We start from the raw sequence: 17820 nt of genomic DNA on the forward strand, positions 1-17820 counted from the left end.
ACCTAATGAGGGAAAACTTTTTTAAATGAAAGAAAGCTGTGAAGATAAAGACCAAAGAACTTTTAAAGTCAATTAGAAATAATAGTATTGACATAGACAAATGTAGATCGAAAAAGGTTACAAACTAATATTTAAGTGATCCAAGTCTGAGTGATCTACTGGATCAGTTGCATAACACCATCCAGGCCATCTCAAAAACATCAGAGCCAAAAAGGTCAACAATCACTACGAATGAGCTAGAAAGGCTGAGACTGGCGTGAAGATACAATGCTCTCCACAATAACTGGCACCCCTGGTTAGGATGTGTTAAAAGCCTTAAAATGTTTACTGTAGAAGCATAATCTCACACTGGAAGTTGTAGAAAAATGTAACCTTTAATTCAAGTGAATTAAATAAATAAATAATCCCTGACTAAGAAATGTTTTTTCATAAAATAACCTATTCTACAATTATTGGCACCCCTAAGAATTACTAGAAAAGATATGTAATTGTAATTAAAACATTTGTCAATTCTACTATAGTTTCTAAAGTTAATAAGAGTATCTACTAACCTCTAATTACTAAGTTTTCCTGGGGTATAAATATGACATTACACAAAGGCCTATTTCTCTTATCTACAAGATAATGACCTAAACATGTGGCCAAATTTTAGAGAGATGCAAAGAGGAATGGTCAAATGGTCTCTCTGTATTCTCACATGTTATGAAACGTTACAGAATAAGATTAAGCGCTGTTTTGTTGGCAAAAGGGGGTTGCACAAAGTATTAACATCATAGGTGCCAATAATTGTGGAACACATGAAATCATGTTACATTTTTTTTTCTTAATGTGGGTTTTTGTTCTTACTGAATGCACTCGAATTAAAGGGTTTTTTCTTCTTTTTTTTGCATTGTTAAGTTAATTTTTCTCCTAAACATCTACACACAACTGCCAATAATTGTAAAGTGAAAAGGTATATCATTTTGTTTTACTGCTAAATTGGCAACAATTACAGCTTCAAAGAGTCTTGGGGGGGAAAAGGCCCCCAAACTTTCACCCCAGACTGAAGTCCAGAGTGCTCCTGAGAAGGTTTTGGAAGTCTGTGTACTTAGCTACATTCTGCATTCTGTGTACTTAACTGCATTAGCTGCATCTTTCCTTCTATCAGTCACCCCGGTCCTACTGCTAAAAAACATACCGACATCATGATGCTGCCATCCCCATGCTTCACTGTAGGGATGAAATTAGCCAGGTAAAGAACAGTGCCTGGTTTCCTCCAGACGTGACGCTTATTCTTTGCCTGTATTGTGTTGTATTGTCTGTCTGCGCTTGTACTGCGTTGCACTTGTGTTCTGCATGCACTGTGTCTATGTTGCACCATTGTCCTGGAGGAACGTTGTTTCGTTTCACTGTGTACTCTGTATGTAGTTGAAATGACAATAAAAACCCACTTGACTTGACTTGGTATTCAGGCCAAAAAGTTACATCTTCGCTTCATCAGACCAGATAATCTTGTTTCTCTTGTTTGCCTTTTGGCAAACTCCAAGCGAGCAGTCATGTGCCTTTTTTGATTTGTGGAGCGCCTCCCAAGCTTAGTTTGACCAGGTGGCCAGGTCTAAGAAGATGCGTGGTTTCTAAACTTCCATTTACAAATGATGGTGGCCACTGTGCTCTTTAGGACATTTAAACTTGCAGCAATTTTTGCTCCTCAGCTCACTTTTAAATGTCACATAAAATGGTGCGCACACTTGTGTACATATATTTTACATTTTGATTTTTAATAGCATAGACGTCTAAAAACCTGTGATGAGGCAAACGCGTTGCCCATCACCTGAGGACTTTGTATGTGTGTTTGTAATGCTTACATGAATACTTACTTGTGATGCCTGTTGTTCATGTACATTTAGTAAAAGGGAGGCAGAGCAGACGAAGCTCACTCAGAATGCAGAAGGGCCAATGGCTAGCTCATGAGAGGGGTGATGTCCTTTTTACACACGGTAACAGAATCAGAATGAAGCAGGTGAACAAATGTGCGCACTGTATTTCATAACAATATCGGTAATTTTACAGACTAAGGCCTAATGGTTATGACTGATTTTATTTATACTTGTTTTAATCTGCCCCTATAGAACTACACCATTTTATGTGACATTTAAAAGTGAGCTGAGGTGCATTTTGTTTCAACTGAGACTGCTTGAGGTGTTTCTACAACTTAATTTAAGTCCCCCTGTGGTAAATTTAAAACGGGGCCATGTATCGTGAGATTTTAAGCCAAAACCTCCTTCAATCAGTGAGAGCACTGAAGATGGAACGTGGCTGGGTCTTCCAGCATGACAATGATCCCAAACACACCACTCGGGCAACGAAGGAGTGGCTTCTGTAAAAAGCATTTCAGGGTCCTGGAGTGGCCTAGCCAGTCACCAGACCTCAACCCCATAGAATTTGTTGAAAGTCTGTGTTGCCCAGCGACAGCCCCAAAAACATCACTGCTCTAGAGGAGATCTGCATGGAGAAATGGGCCAAAATACCAGCCACAGTGTGTGCAAACCTGGTGAAGACTTACAGGAAACGTTTGAAAATTTGGGCTTTTACAATATACACTATATTGCCAAAAGTATTCACTCATCCATCCAAAGAATTTAATTTGAGGTGATCCAATCAATTATATGGCCACAAGTGTATAAAACCAAGCACTTAGACTGCTTCTACAAACATTTGTGAAAGAATGGGTTGCTCTCAGGAGCTCAGTGAATTCCAGTGTTGTACCATGATAGGATGCCACCTGTGCAACAAGTCCAGTCGTGAAATTTCTTTGCTACTAAATATTCCACAGTCAACTGTCACAAAGTGCAAGTGATTGGGGAAAAACAGCAACTCAGCCACAAAGTGGTAGGCTACGTTACATGACAGAGCGGGTTCAGGGGATGCGGATGCAAATTGTGTGCAAAGACTGCCAACTTTCTGCAGAGTCTTCAGACCTCCAATTCTAATGAAAGGAAATCTTACTAAGAGATTTTGGTCAAATTCATGCTCCCAACTTTGCGGGAACAGTTTGGGAATGGTCCCTTCCTGTTCCAACATGACTGTGCACCAGTGCACAAAGCAAGGTCCATAAAGACATGGATGAGAGAGTCTAGTGTAGAAGAACTTGATTAAGAATAGGATGTCACTCAAGTTCATATGAAAAGGCAGGCAAGTGAATACTTTTGGCAATATACAGTGGGGAAAAAAGTATTTAGTCAGTCACCAATTGTGCAAGTTCTCCCACTTAAAAAGATGAGAGGCCTGTAATTGACATCATAGGTAGACCTCAACTATGAGAGACAAAATGAGAAAAAAAAAAAAAATCTGAAAATCACATTTTCTTATTTTTAAAGAATTTATTTGCAAATAATGGAGGAAAGTATTTGGTCAATAACAAAAGTTCATCTCAATACTTTGTTATATATCCTTTGTTGGCAGTGACAGAGGTCAAACGTTTTCTGTAAGTCTTCACAAAATTGGCACACACAGTTACTGGTAAGTTGGCCCATTCCTCCATGCAGATCTCCTCCTACAGCAGTGATGTTTTGGGGCTGTTGGCAGGCAACACAGACTTTCAACTCCCTCCAAAGGTTTTCTATGGGGTTGAGATCTGGAGACTGGCTAGACCACTCCAGAACCTTGAAATGCTTCTTACGAAGCCACTCCTTTGTTGCCCTGGCAGTGTGCTTGGGATCATTGTAATGCTGAAAGATGTTTCATCTTCAATGCCCTTGCTGATGGAAGGAGGTTTGCACTCAAAATCTCACAATACATGTCCCCATTCATTCTTTCATGTACATGGACCAGTCGTCCTAGTCCCTTTGCAGAGAAACAGCCCCAAAGCATGCCACCCCCATGCTTCACAGTTGGTATGGTGTTCTTTGGATGCAACTCAGCATTCACTCTCCTCCAAACACAACGGGGTCCCCCCGTGTGGTTCTGGGATATTTGCTCACTGTTCTTGTGACCATTTTGACCCCACAGGCTGAGATCTTGCGTGGAGCCCCTGATCGAGGGAGATTAGCAGTGGTCTTGTAGGTCTTCCATTTTCTGATTATTGCTCCCACAGTAGATTTCTTCACACCGAGCTGCTTGCCTATTGCAGATTCAGTCTTCCCAGCCTGGTGCAAGTCTACAATTTTGTTTCTGGTGTCCTTCGACAGCTCTTTGGTCTTCACCATAGTGGAGTTTGTAGTGTGACTGTTTGAGGTTGTGGGCAGGTGTCTTTTATACTGTTAACGAGTTCAAACAGGTGCCATTAATGCAGGTAATGAGTAGAGGACAGAAAAGCCTCTTAAAGAAGAAGTTACAGGTCTGTGACAGCCAGAAATCTTGCTTGTTTGTAGGTGACCAAATACTTATTTTCCACCATTATTTGCAAATAGATTCTTTAAACATCAGACAAAGTGATTTTCAGAATTTTTTTCTCATTTTGTCTCTCATAGTTGAGGTCTACCTATGATGTCAATTACAGGCCTCAGGTCTCATTTTTTAAGTGGGAGAACTTGCACAATTGGTGACTGACTAAATACTTTTTTCCCCACTGTAACGTACATGTTGTATATATATTAATAAACAATATACTTTAAAACATTATTTAATACACTATATAGATATAAAACTGGTCATATTGGTGCACAGAGCTTGAAAAAAAGGGATCTGTACCTGGCGTGACAAGAACGAGAAAGAAGAAGATACTAGAAGGAGTAAAGGAAAAAGTATAAAGAGAGAAAAAGAAATGTAAGATGAATTGGGAGTAGATTCATGTGACTGACTCGTGTTTCTTGTTTCCCAGATGTACCCTATTATATTGTTTACATAATGAATAGCTTTACCCAACTGCCGATACCGACCAAGGGCGATCACCAATTACATATTTGGGCTAAAATTGTCCAACACAGACAGATCCTTCCCAAACAATCCTTTTTTTTATTCTTTTTTTTATTTTAGGTATAAAATATTTCCATTGACCTTGGATTTAGTTCTTTCGTAATGTAAGCTGTTGGGCATCCGGAATTTCTGTTGTTCTATGGCACAAGCTATTTTTTTAGGTAACACCTCATTCACATTAAAACCTAAACGTAAACACCCATTAAAGTAAAAATATAAATATACATTATGTTAGTTTGGATTTTGGTACATTTGAATACATCATACAATTGTTACAAAATAATAAGTGCCATTCAGCCAAATTTGATGCCTTGTAATATGAATACTTTTAACTTTTCTGGGCACTTACCTCAGATGGCTTCCGCTGTTCCTGACGTACCCACATGTTATTGATTCCAATGTTCTTTGAGGACCGTGTGCATGTTGTCAGTTGGCCTGCAACACATACAAAAAAGAAAACAATTGAATTAAGATATGGATGTAGTATATTTTCTCCGTTTTGTAAGATGGAGAAAACGGTAGGTGCTCTGGTCACAAAACCAAACGCAGCTTCACCAGTTTAGACAAGGCACTATGCAAAATCTGAGAGACAAAGCCTGCACGTTGGAGGTCAGCTCCATGCTTAGACAAAACCACACACTCAAAAAGATAGTGAAAGACAGAGCGAGCGAATGCATCAGCACCACCAGAAAAATTGTCTTGGACAGCCTTTAGACCCTTTAGAAGTGTTTGGTGCGGTTGGTCCTCTCTAAACCACACAAGGCGAACATGTTTTTCTTAGCGCGCAACAAGGACAAAATTTACTCACGTTGTTTGTGACGAGACAGATTTGCGCAGTCACTTTTACTAAATTATGAAAGTTTATTGAATAGGTGGCGATCCAAAATCAAACCAGTACATCACTGAGGGTCAAAACTGGAGCTGTGGTAACCATAACATAAGGGCTGAGGCAAAATCAGAAAAACAGGCGATTAACAGGGGAAGGTTGGCAATAAATAGGTATAAGAGTGGGGGGAGAGCTTAATCAGTGGAGCTGATGAGCTTCAGGGGCGCATTCTAAAATTCTCTCCAGCAATTGGCCTGATTGGCTGGAGTGGTTATGTGAGCTAACAGAGGAGTCTGGGAAATTGAGTACATACACAACGACTGACAGTAAAACTGCATATCGCGATGTTGAGCCACCCTAAATCACTGCGGGGTTAATTCTTTCACCATGACAGCTAAATCAGTCTGCAGTCTGGAAAAGGGTATTTACCCTAAATTGTGGAAGGAAGCAAAAGTGATCCCACTACCTAAAGACAACAAAAGTCCCTTAAATGGACCCAACAGTCGACCTGTAAGCTTACTACCAATCTTGGGTAAATCATTACAGAAAGTGATGACAGCTAGAATGCAAAGCCACCTATCAGAGAACAATCTAGTCTCTAATTTTCAGCATGCTTATAGAAAGAGGCATTCAACATGCACTGTATTAATACAGATAAATGATGATTGGTTGAAAGAAGTTAGTTTGAGCAGTACTTTTAGACCTCAGTGTAACATTTGACATGCTGATTCATGAGCTGTTGTTGGAGAAGCTGGCTTGTTATGGTATAGATTCCATTGTAACAACGTAAATTAAAAAGTCACAAACTGGATCAAAGATAATCAACTCATACTAAACATTCCAAAAATAAAAACTTTTATAATTGAGCCTAAATAAGGAAGAGTTAAAATTAAATACAGCTAGATAGAAGAAACCATTGAACAAGTTTGAGAAGTAAACCTATAATAGAAGAAAAAATCATCCCTGGAGAAAACATATTGAGAACACTGTAGCGAAAATGGGAAAATGTTGATCAGTGATGAGAAAATGTGCAGCACTTCACACAAAAGGCATTAAAACTAGTGATACGATCTTTAGTATTATCCAACCTAAATTACTGTGCAAATATAAAATATTTTATGTTACCAATAGCAAAAACTAATTACATGTGTAAAACTGTAGTTTACAAAGCTATCAAAGAATGGAATACCTTGCCTGTTTCACTGCTCAAAATTTAGAAAACAGGACACAGACACAACCTAAAACATATAAAGATTATTAAAGTGAATTGAATCATTAGAGCTAAAATATACAACTGGGGTATCAGATGAGGTCAACAAATGTCATTCTTCAATGTTATTTGAATTGTTATTATTATCAATATTATTCTTCATTTATTTGTGTTTTTTGTTTGACTAAAATGTTCATTTTTGGCTTTTGTACACATCTTATATATATAGATCTTAATGTTGTTTTTCTTTCTTTTCTTCTTTGTAGTTATAATGTATGAGTGTTATTTGTCTTCTATGTTAGGTACGACAGCAGCTAATGGGGATCCAAATAAACAATAAATTAAAACCCTCTCTCTGTAACTGTAAATTTGAATCAGATTGTTACCTTCAAACATTATAATATAATATAAAATATCAGTACAAAGTTATACCAGCCAATACTATCAGTTATCAGAATTTCTACCCCCCCCTATAAACAGTTTACATTGGGCAGGCCCTACTTTGAACTATCAGCCTTAACTTGCTTTTTCACTGAGGCTACAGGAAGGAAGGCTAAAGATGATGAGAACATAACACACAGACTTAAAGCATGATCACAACAGCAGAGTAAAATACTACTAGAGCACTAGAAGCAAAGAGAGAAGACTAATGAAGAAGCATGAAGATATCTGAAGATTGTTAATGTAGCGGTTATCCCTCATGTCTATTGCTTAATAAGTAGATGAGTCACTGCAAAATAATTACTCTCCAACAAGCAGTACATTAGCTTCTCACCAACCCAGATCTTTCCCTGCTCAAGTTTCTTACTGTCATTGGTGTCAGAGTCATTGCTACTGGTGGAGTACTTTCTTCTCTTTTTCTCCCTCTCCATCTGTGAATAAAAGACAAGACAGAAAATGAACATCAAACTGAAAAAAATGCAGAAGACACCACCAAAACAACAGTCAGACTGGGTCACATTCTAACTATATATTACATGGGTAAGTTGTGCAATGTTTGCAGACCATGTTTACATGGCTTCCGTACATCTCATCAGTTTGCTCACATGGTCACAGACCAAGTAATCACTGTGCACATTTGACTAAAATAATTTAATAAAATGTTCAACTACATTACCGTAGTTAGCAGGATAACAATCTGTTCACCGCAGAACAAATTCAACTGACTGAAAGCCCACTTATAAACATTGACAATAATGACATACATCAATTCAGCATCTAATGACATAGATGCTGAAAGGACAGAAAAGTGAACCGAAAGTTTTTTTCCTGTGATTTTGGGTCTGTAACCCACCAGTAAAGACTGCCTTTGCTCAACTACAGATCCACTGAGTATCAAGCAACTAATTAAGTGCAACATTCTAGCAGGTATCAACAGTTGTTGATTTGTTGATGATAAAAACTTGTGTCTGAAAGAGAAATGTAGAGCGACTGGTGTTAATAACAGAAAGAAACCAAAACAAATGTAACTAGGAATGTAATGGTACACTCCATTGTATTAAGTTGATTAACAAAACAGGGTACACAGTTCTATATGATACTAGAGCTAAGAGCTGTAAAGAGTGTGGAGCATGACATAACCATGCTCAGCTCAGACTAAAAGAGAACACTAGCTGACACTAGCACATTATGCTGAGGGGTCACAACACAAGAACAGCCACACTTTCTAGATATGACTCAGGAATAATTTGGTGTTTTTGTTAATAGTAGCAATAAAGCTATGCTATCATAAGTGGATTCTGAGAGCCGTAAACCAGTTGCTGCCGTAAACCAGTCATTTTTTTCTTTTTCCCCCCACAAAGAGGAACTTAAAATACTAAACAAATGCACTCTAACACCTTTAAATAAAAATAAACATATTTTACTCTGTATAATATCTGGCAAGCAGAGGGAACTGGTCAACAAATCTCTGCTTTATATAATAATGAGGGAAAGGAGATGTTTGCACGTATTTGCACAATAACCTAGTAACTGCTCATGTTTTGATCAGTATTTACCTTAGAATTACAGTTTCAAAATTATGAGGATAAGAGGTTGGGGACAGTTTAGCGGCTTTTGTCTAAATACAGGCCACCTAAATCACAGTGACTCTACGGTAAAACACGAACTAATTTGCATAGTTAAATTAGCAGTAAAAAGCAGTTATGCCATTGAGCAGTCACCAATTGTTTTATTTATTGTTAATTTAATGCATTTATCTTTTTCTCACTCTCTCATTGGCTCACTCACATAGTAGTCCCGGTCCTTCTGGTCAAGCAATCCCTTTTTGGGGATAATGATAATTGTTGATGATATTTTTTATTAAAAGTTAAATAACAGTTACCAAAATACACAAAAATAAAAGTCTAATAAAGTGCATTTCCAAGAAGAAAACACAGAAGTGGTTCAAATTTCCAGGCAGTTCCTAGGTGGCTACTGTGCTGCTTAGTGGTTGCTAGGTGGTCACTATGGTGTTTCTATGAGGTTGTCATGCTGTTGCTAAGTGGTTGCTAGGTAGATGTAATAGTGTTGCTAAGTGGAAACTGATGTATCTAAGAAGGTAACAATGGTGCTGATAGGTGGTTATGAAGTTGTTGTAATAGTGTTAATAGGTGGTCACAATGGTCTCCCAGACGGTCGCCATTGTGTTTGCCAAGTACACAGATTATAGAATAAATTATCATGTATAACTAAGAACTAGAAAAGTGCATTTTCTGAAGGAAACGCAGCACGTGTGCATACTTCTAATGCATTTCTCTTTCTCACTCTCTCAGTGGCCCACTCACATAGGTTTTCTGCTTAGTCCTGTGTCAATAGCAGCACATGTGCAGAATGGTTCCACGTCATTTCCATCAGTGTTGATAGTTGGTTGCTACCATATTGCGAAGTGGCTGCTAGATCATTGCTATGGTGTTACGAGGTGGTTACTATTGTATCCAAGGTGTTTGCTATGGTGATGCTAGGTGGTTACTATTTGGCTGCTATAGTATGCCAGGTGGTTTCTATGCTGTTCCTAGATGGTTGCTAAGATGTTGCTATGGTAAAGCTTGTAGTGGCTAAGGCTTGGCTAAGTGGTTGCTATGGCATAGGTGTTGGTTGCTAAGGTGTTGCTAGGTGTTTACTATGCTAATGGGTTGGTTGGTTGGTAGGTGGTTGCCACAGTGCTTTCTCATGTGATGCTATGTCATGGCCTTAACCAGAGTTAATCAGACAAAAAAAACAGATGGAACACTAAGAAAAACAGAGTAGATCAACCTTGTGATTGCTGGAAAAATAACATAAATCAATGCACTACATAATAAAGGATTTAAGTTCTAAAGGGTTTGCTTGGCCCCACAAAATTACATATACACACACACACATATATATATTCATATATATATATATGAATTCAGTCTGCATGAAACAGCTGCAGAACTGCACCATTAGACTGAGCAATCTGCTGGAATGGTGTATATGATGAGCACAGAAAAATAATCATAAAAAGAAGAAACAGAAGAATTATAGAAATGTTGTAACGATATACACTGCTCAAAAAAATAAAGGGAACATTCAAATAACACATCCTAGATCTGAATAAATGAAATATTCTCATTGAATATTTTCTCTTTGTTCTGTACAAAGTTGAATGTGCTGACAACAAAAACCACACAAAAATCATCATCAATGGAAATCAAATTTATTAACCAATGGAGGCCTGGATTTAGAGTCACACAAAATTAAAGTGGAAAAACACACTACAGGCTGATCCAATTTTGATGTTATGTCCTTAAAACAAGTCAAAATGAGGCCTACAACGCCTGGGCATGCTCCTGATGAGGTGGTGGATGGTTTCCTGAGGGATCTCCTCCCAGACCTGGACTAAAGCATCCGCCAACTCCTGGACAGTCTGTGGTGTAACGTGACGTTGGTAGATGGAGCGAGATATGATGTCCCAGATGTGCTCAATCGGATTCAGGTCTGGGGAACGGGCGGGCCAGTCCAGAGCTTCAATGCCTTCATCTTGCAGGAACTGCTGACACACTCCAGCCACATGAGGTCTAGCATTGTCCTGCATTAGGAGGAACAAGGTCTCACAAGGGGTCTGAGGATCTCAGATGCCACCCCAGACCATTACTGACCCACTGCCAAACCGGTCATGCTGAAGGATGTTGTAGGCAGCAGATCGCTCTCGACGGCGTCTCTAGACTCATGTCATGTCGGTCACATGTGCTCAGTGTGAACCTGCTTTCATCTGTGAAGAGCACAGGGCGCCAGTGGCGAATTTGCCAATCCTGGTGTTCTCTGGCAAATGCCAAGCGTCCTGCACGGTGTTGGGCTGTGAGCACAACCCCCATCTGTGGACGTCGGGCCCTCATACCATCCTCATGGAGTCGGTTTCTAACCGTTTGTGCAGATACATGCACATTTGTGGCCTACTGGAAGTCATTTTGCAGGGCTCTGGCAGTGCTCCTCCTGTTCCTCTTTGCACAAAAGAGGGGGTACCGGTCCTGCTGCTGGGTCCTGTTGCCCTCCTACGGCCTCTGCCACGTCTCCTGGTGTACTGGCCTGTCTCCTGGTAGCGCCTCCAGCCTTTCGCATTGATGTGCCATCCTGGATGAGCTGCCCTACCTGAGCCACTTGTGTGGGTTGTAGAGTCCTTCTCATGCTACCACGAGTGTGAAAGCACCACCATCACTCAAAAGTGATCAAAACATCAGCCAGAAAGCATAGGTACTGAGAAGTGGTCTGTGGTCACTATCTGCAGAACCACTCCTTTATTGAGTGTGTCTTGCTAATTGCCAATAATTTCCACCTGTTGTCTATTCCATTTGCACAACAGCATGTGAAATTGATTGTCAATCAGTGTTGCTTCCTAAGTGGACAGTTTGATTTCACAGAAGTTTGATTTACTTGGAGTTATATTGTGTTGTTTAAGTGTTCCCTTTATTTTTTTGAGCAGTGTAGTTTAACAATCACACAATGCAGACTGAGCATGGCACATCTGTGTATATGTGAGCAAACCACAAAAACGTTTTATACACCTCAGAAGACTGTGATAACAGGCTAAAGAGCTACTGTGGTAAAAGTCAGTTAAAATGTTTGATTTTGTTGATTTACAAGGAAAATAAAGTGCTTCACTGTGGGCAATGTTTGGCATATGCTTTATTCTTCCTCATACTGACATTCTGTGGATTCATAATAACGAAAAAGTCTTGTTAGTTTCCTTTTATTTCTCCACAGAATATAATTCCAAAATGTCTGTGGCTTATTTATATGCCACCAAATTTTCCTGCAGGTCTTTTGCAGTTTTTGACCACCTGCCTACTCGGAAATCTGTATCTCCAGAAACATGCAATTGTCTTTGCTATCATTTTGTATACAAATATCTCTTCAAAGAACTCTTTGGACAACTCTTGCCTTCACAGTCAACAAACCCCTAGTTAGTCCAGAAACTCATCGCAAACCCAAGGGATGCAACTTGATTTGCAAATGTGTGCTCTTATGAGGGATTCTATTCAGGGGGGTCAAATAATTCAACTGCAGTAGTCATTAAAAGTGGCATTTTGCGTTGAATTTGTTGAGTCAGTTGTGTTGAGCTATTTAAATTGTTCTAAAGTTTGCCAATAATCCAAATTTGCAACGGGAGTATATTCATTTCAATGTGATAAGAATGTGATACTTGCAAATAATTCACTGTGACATTTTTGCAAGAACATTTTTATGACTAACCAAGTATTAGTTCAGTTGACTAAAATATTATTTTCCGCTACTTACAGTGAGCTGCTTCAAAATCTGTATGCTTACATTCTGATTTTGTCTGTAATGATTCTCTATAATGACCTCCATCTGTCCTTTGTCATCTCTATTATCAGCTGGACGTCTAAATGAGTGTTTAACAGAACAACCACTGATCTAAATGTAGACCTAATTTTATGATTGTCCATATATATATATACAATATCATGTGGCTTAATTGTTTTCGTCCTCTAAATGTTCAGCTATACACTGTGACATTAATATACATTAATACATACATGATTCTTATATGGCATAGATCAAAAGTACCTTTGTAGCACCTTTATTCTTAGAGTTAACTGTGAAGTTTTATGATGAGATTAAAACTGCACAGCGCATTCAGCTTTTTTATTATGTCTATAATCAAATTAAGGTTGACCAAACATTTTACAATGATTCCAATGCGTCACTTATTCCCTAAAGATGACCTATACTTAGAAGTTACTTTTCATCTATAATATAATCACACAGACAGGTATAACTACTCTCTAATTATGCACACATATCGGTTGCAATGCACTTCACACACAGCAACATTACACTCTCATATTCCAATCCAAACAGGTTCTACCCTCTCTGATTCGCATCAGCTACAAATCGTGTAGTAGGGGAGCAGCAAAGGGTGGCTGGGTGAAGAGGTGTGGAGCAGGGAGCGAGTTCATGCTTTCAAATCAGACTGAGAAGCTCCTACGGGCAGTAGTGCATTCAAAACACTCCCTCATGTGGAAGCTGCACTAACAGGATACCACTGGCCATGTGAGTGCCTTGCCCCCTTCTCCACCAATCAAAAGCCGGATGCCTGTTAGACTGTGCATAAACACAGCCTGCCTGTGTCACAGTGGACATATATGGAGGGTTTAATAAAAGGATGTGGGGTTGTTCTACAACCTCCATCCCTCCAGAGCCAGCTTACAAGAGGAGTCCCATTCCTACCCTGCTGAAGAGGACTAGTGATTCAGTTTTTGCTGATTCTGGGCAGAGGGAATTTTTAATAACAGTGGTTTCCAACCCTGGCCCTGGAGAGACACCTGCCCTGTACATTTTTGTGATTACCTGATTTACCTGCTTGTTCATTACTTGACCTGGATCAGCAGGATAAACACTAAAATGTGCAGGTTAGGGGGGTCATTCAAGACCAGGATTGGAAACCACTTATATAGGAGCACACAGGGATTGTGCTACAAGTTTGTGGGCCCTGTGCCTGCTCTAAACTGTGCATATAACGCATGAAAGAACATCCAAGGTTTGAAGACGGTGCCAGATATCAGCACACATTAATCCGGACCTTATCCAGCCCCGCCCACTTTCGCACAGTAAGCAGTAGCTTCAGTCGGTATCAACAGCCACGCCCCCTACAGTCAGATCTTTCAGAAGAGGAGAAAGGCGTTTAACATTATTGCTCTCGTTTTCTCCAACATTTTTTGAAAAACGTACATGCGTAGCCTTTCAATACAATACAATTAAATTGCACGTACATCATCATGATGATCATCTTTGTATAGTAGCAGGACACACAGCAGAACCTTAATATGCCAGGGTGGGCCAGGAAGGGAAAAACGTATTGTACTGCATTTTAAGTTAAACCACTACAATGCATAACGATGCACGGCAACGTATTTGGCTCTAAAGCATGATTCGGTTAGTCAAACTCGCCAAACTTCTGGAAGGATTTGAACTTTTGGTGACTTATTTGGGCAATTGTTATAGTCTTTAACCGAATAAAGTTTTTAAATGTCAAAAAGCCACAATCTGATCTCAACATCCGCGCATTCATTTGCTTTGCACGTAAACAAACCGCCATATGCATGCGGTCCGCTCCTTAAACGAGCACACCGTAACCATCTAAGCACCAAAGAGGCGTCTATAATCGATGTAACCTAACCTACATGTCTTGCCTGTAAGTGTGCACTAGCAAGCCCGACCACTCCAAGACCCTGCTGCACCATCGTTTACTACGCATTTGTGTGGCCAGACTGCCTACAGCTGCACAGAGGACACGATTTAGCTTACCTTGTTTGCGGTTTTCCCGTGAGGGCAAGTCGTCCTCATCCACTGGACAACACCAGGAGAATCTTAGGAAATCATTGAAAGCTAAATACATATAGCTACGCTACAGTTACGACAGGACACTCGTAGATAGTCCTCTTTAGCAGTTGCTAGTCCGTGTTAGCCAACGCCGACCTGGCAAACGGAGAAAATCGTGTTTAGCGCTGCCCTGAGGTCGCAGCCAGCAGCACTCACTAGAGGAAACGAAGTGAAAAGTAGCTAAACCACAACAGGACGCCTCCGATGGCATATCATGGTATTCGGCAAAACTGCGAAGGCCGCCTGCGCAGTTGAGGTGGTTTACTTCCTAGCTAAAATTTGTGTTTTTCAAGATTTCACACGAGACTAAACTACTGAGATCATCCCCAGTTAGCTCTCCGGTGCGGTGCTAACTGGGTAGTTGGCACGACAAGCTAGCTAACAGTTGGAACAGTAAAAGCATGACGCATTAACTACAGCAGCAGCTCGAGTCCAAAATGTTCGTGTATAAAAGGAAAGTCTTATTGCGTAACGTCTCCTCAGAGCGGGCGAAGCCGTACTTAGCGGAATGTTATACTAATCATGAGTTTCATATTGGAAGCTAACGGGCTAGTTTCTTACCCAACCCTCTTCCTAAAACATTTTGCCCCCATATTGCTCGCTTGCTCCCCCATCTCTCTCTCACAGCACAGGCATCTTCTCAAACCTTACAAAAAAATAAGCCCACACTTAAAACTCTTTTGGCGCCATATTAATGACGTACCAAAAATTGTCCGTTATCAGAGAACCTCAAAAGAGAGCAGAGTTCTTACAAAACAAGAGACACACCAAAACATGGCAAACCACTTTTTACATACCTGTCAAGTTTCTTTTAACGACTGATAACCATCAAGAACGTCAGCGGTTTCTTATATCTGTAAATGGGGCGGTTCATCATTCAGTTATCGTCCATTTTACAGTGAGCCCGATGGGGGAGCCATCAGCTAACACAAAGACCAGTTTTGCAATTTTGGAGACAGGTAGCTAGAAACATGACAGCTCCAGGACCAACAGTAAATGGGAATGGTTGTCTTATTTTAAACGTCGTCTGAAGTTGTGTTGCACTGAATTGTATGCCTGTCCAAACCATGTCGAAAGTGTAATGGTTTTAAGTGAAAAGTCATAAAAAAGGGCCAAATATCAAATCAAGTCTAATGTATTTGTATACAACGCAGAAATCCATAAATAAGACAAAAAAAAAAAAAAAAACGAAACAAATACAAAATTAACAGCAAGGAAATGCCTTTGGAGGAACCGCTGATCCAACTTTTATCAAAACAGCTTAATATTACTAAATAGTATACATTTAACAGAACACAGCTTAGGTCCATTTTATGCGTATGTGTACTGAAATAGTAATATAATTATGGTGGCCGCGTGACACTGTATTTTATGCCGACAGGGGGCTGTAATCCAAGTTTTAATGTTTTTGAGTGTGAAAGGACTCAAAGTAAAAGGCATGCCCAGATGTCAAGTAATTTCAAGTTAACCCTAATCAAGTCTAATTGACTTGATTAGTCTGCAAACATCTGTTGCTTTGTGGAAACCGGCGGGGGGAAGAAGTGTATACCAGCCCGAAACACACGATCAGACCAAACAATCTGGAGTTGGAACCAGTGGAGGCCGGTACTAAAAAGTAAGGGTTGCGCAAAAAAACAAACAAAAACCCAGACAGTGGGTGTTGTTTAAACACCGGCCATTAGTGGTACATTAACAAAAATATTGCCCCCCCTTTCCTTCTGACCTGTGAAATAAGAAAAAAAAAAATCAGTGATTTCAGTGACCAGTCTCTTTTCCATTGACAGTACGACAATGCATTTAGTCTATCCTTTCCACTGAGAACTGGATAGGCTTTCAAGGTGCTGCTCAGTGCATCTGTAAGAAACACCCCCTTGTACTGTTTAAACCTGACCACTTGAGTGTTTAAGTACATGGCATCCAAAAAACCCTATAATTGTTAAATGTATTTTATTTTATAAGGTGTTTTACGTTGTTGTCCACAGCGCACAGGTTCAATGACTTAAAGGCATTGCTCACATTGCTGGCATCCAGTTAACCAGTTCCGTTTGTCATAACATGAGCTGGAGAATCCCCGGTTAAACTCGTCCTCTATCACTTGCCTGCTGCTGAATTTGTAACGTGTGTCGATCCGGTCCAAGCTCTTTTATCTTTTTTTTTCTTCCTGTGAATTCCTTGTAAACGAAATTAGAAAAAATTAGAAACAATATTGATAGGCTACCAAAAAAGTGGGTATGTTCCGTGGAAAACCTAAAGCAACTAATTTATATATTTCTGAGCAACGTCATCACAGAGATGCGCGCGCCACCTTGGGGCAGAAAACAACAAAAAGCATCAGCCTTCACGCTAGAGAGTTGTTGTGCAGTAAACAAGAAGGTGGATTAAAAATGTTTAATATTTCAAGATGATCAATACCATTGCCAAAACTCGTAGAAGATGAAAAACGAAACAAACATGTATTCTATTATGTATTTATTATTTTGAATTGTATTACTAAGTCAACAAGATTTCATAAATACTGTAACATCTATGTTAATTACAGCAGTTGACTAATATTACGACCTACTGACCACCCATAGCACTTTTGGCCCCTGGTTGTGCACGCCCCCAGCAATGTTTGTAAACAGGAACGCCGTCTATTTAGGAGCAGCCTCAGGTCACCTGCTTGCTAAAAGTTTAGGAAGCTACACACTTTCATTAGGCCAGTCCCCTCCTAACGTGACTGCCAGACGCAAAACATGACTAAATAATTTCATAATTATTTGCAATATATTATTGACTCGTTTTTGACGAAAAAGTGACCTGGGTACAGACCTAAAGTGTCTGTCATTGGTTGTTATGGTGTTTCTATAGTATAGCTGTTGGTTGCTATGAGGTGTTGCTATGCTATGAGTGTGTGGTAAAACATGGGGTGTCAAAATATGGTTGGTCCAAAGGCTCATCCAAACGATTTGGCTACTAGAGTGATGTCCACAAATTGTTTGACTAGAATATGTGTGTGTGCCAGAGGCAATCTTGTGTGAGCTCACCTTAAGCATTTTGTATTGTATCA

At 39.7% G+C, this 17820-nt stretch overlaps 1 protein-coding gene across 3 annotated transcripts in view; it reads right to left on the bottom strand.

Moving 5' to 3' along the window:
• Window positions 1-15700, bottom strand: part of jade2 (jade family PHD finger 2) — a 40704-nt gene extending 25004 nt beyond the window's left edge. The window contains exons 1-4 of one of the 3 annotated variants that reach the window (XM_072662558.1): window positions 15569-15700; window positions 14697-14867; window positions 7738-7801; window positions 5243-5328 (exon numbers count right to left, since the gene is read on the bottom strand). In XM_072662558.1, the coding sequence (XP_072518659.1) occupies window positions 5243-5328; window positions 7738-7801; window positions 14697-14735 (189 nt within the window). In that variant the 5' untranslated portion in view covers window positions 14736-14867; window positions 15569-15700. Of the gene's footprint in view, window positions 1-5242; window positions 5329-7737; window positions 7802-14696; window positions 15298-15568 lie in introns of those variants that run through there. The other 2 variants (XM_072662559.1, XM_072662557.1) reach the window with 2 other exon arrangements.
• Between the last annotated feature and the right edge of the window lie 2120 nt (window positions 15701-17820).

This window comes from Salminus brasiliensis, chromosome 18 (genome assembly GCF_030463535.1).
Source record: "Salminus brasiliensis chromosome 18, fSalBra1.hap2, whole genome shotgun sequence".
NCBI classification, from domain to species: Eukaryota; Metazoa; Chordata; class Actinopteri; order Characiformes; family Bryconidae; genus Salminus; species Salminus brasiliensis.